Source organism: Austrofundulus limnaeus, unplaced genomic scaffold (genome assembly GCF_001266775.1).
Source record: "Austrofundulus limnaeus strain Quisiro unplaced genomic scaffold, Austrofundulus_limnaeus-1.0 Scaffold688, whole genome shotgun sequence".
Taxonomy (NCBI): domain Eukaryota; kingdom Metazoa; phylum Chordata; class Actinopteri; order Cyprinodontiformes; family Rivulidae; genus Austrofundulus; species Austrofundulus limnaeus.
The window spans coordinates 143,041-144,337 of record NW_013953090.1 but is presented as its reverse complement, the minus strand read 5'-3'; the positions used below and the strand labels follow the sequence as shown (position 1 = coordinate 144,337).

Below are 1,297 nucleotides of genomic sequence, written 5' to 3'. Positions count from 1 at the left end.
TGTAAAAATGTAATGAGTAAAAGTAAAAAGTACACTGAAATATAATTACTCAAGTAAAGTACAGAAAACCAAAATTTCTACTTAAGTACAGTAACAAAAAAATTTTACTTAGTTACTTTACAACTCTGTTTTTTAGTTATACTTTGTGTCTCATTTTCTATTTCTCTTTGTGTTTTAAAGTTTTCAGTGACTAACTTTAGTAATAAACTCATGATTTCTTCAAAGACAACATGTCGGCATCAGAAGAAGAGGTGTTTGTTTTATTATCCTCTGTCTTTAAATCAAATCAAGGCTGTGTTTTAAAAGGAGGTAATAACTACAGACTTTAGACTCTTTCTGACAGTGTGAGTCTGTTCTGATAAACGTTCAAACATTACGTTTTCAATTCATGATTTCATTTTAAACTTTTCAGACCAGAGTCCAAATTGTGACGTTATTAAAACGGACAAATAAATCAAACAGATGAAAGATGTGTGGTTGGGAGACCTTAGCAGCTAGCTGCAGTCCCACTTGATCTGCCTCGGCCTCCAGTTTCCGACTGTAAGGATGGTTGAAGATCAGCTGGACAAAAGAAAGAGACATTTGAGTRTTTAAAACTTCAGCCTTCCTGCACATTTAAGTTTTAAACTCTTTTACTGAGGGTGTGTTTTATGTCTTTTACAGCCTGTAACTCCAGATAATCAGATGAAGAGTTAGGAGTCACCTCTGTSAGCTTGTCCTTGGCCCAGCCTCCCAGCACTGCCAGGCTGTCTGCAGGACACAGGACCCAGATGGCGGTCACCACCAGAAGAGACAGGAGGTCCACCACATGGGACAGGCTGGCCTGCTCTGCCTGCAGGGTTGAGACGAGGAAAGATGGGAGGAGGACGGAAAGAAAAGTCAGACATAAATTAAAAAGAACAGGGAAGACGTAGAAAAACAAAGCTTCAAAGTTTTTGAGGAGTGAGGTCACTGGAGCACATCAACTGTTCTCATTAACAGTTTCTGTTTTTTACCKTGATTTTTTATCTTTAAATATTGTTTATTTCTAATAGTTTCAGTCATTTGATGCTTCACAGAAGGTCAACATGATTAACTAGAGCAGGGGTCTGCAACCTGCGGCTCTGGGGCCACATGTGGCTCTTTGGTCCCTCTGCAGTGGCTCTTTGAAAATGTGACCAAACATAACAATAATTTTTGTTTGTTTTTATACTCACAACAGAAATCAATTTGTATGTAGTGTAATCAATACTACTAATAAAAAAGTAAAACATGTTAGCCTGTTGTTTACTTAAATAATCTTCTTTCTCTCTAATCC

General features: G+C 37.4%; 1 protein-coding gene across 1 annotated transcript in view; it reads right to left on the bottom strand.

Moving 5' to 3' along the window:
• Positions 1–486: 486 nt before the first annotated feature.
• The window catches only part of oma1 (OMA1 zinc metallopeptidase), a gene marked incomplete at its 3' end in the record, with an annotated part of 17,740 nt that continues 16,929 nt past the window's right edge, over positions 487–1,297 (bottom strand). Inside the window, 2 exon segments of the mRNA XM_014027832.1 lie at positions 487–561; positions 704–832. Coding sequence (XP_013883286.1) covers positions 487–561; positions 704–832 — 204 coding nt within the window.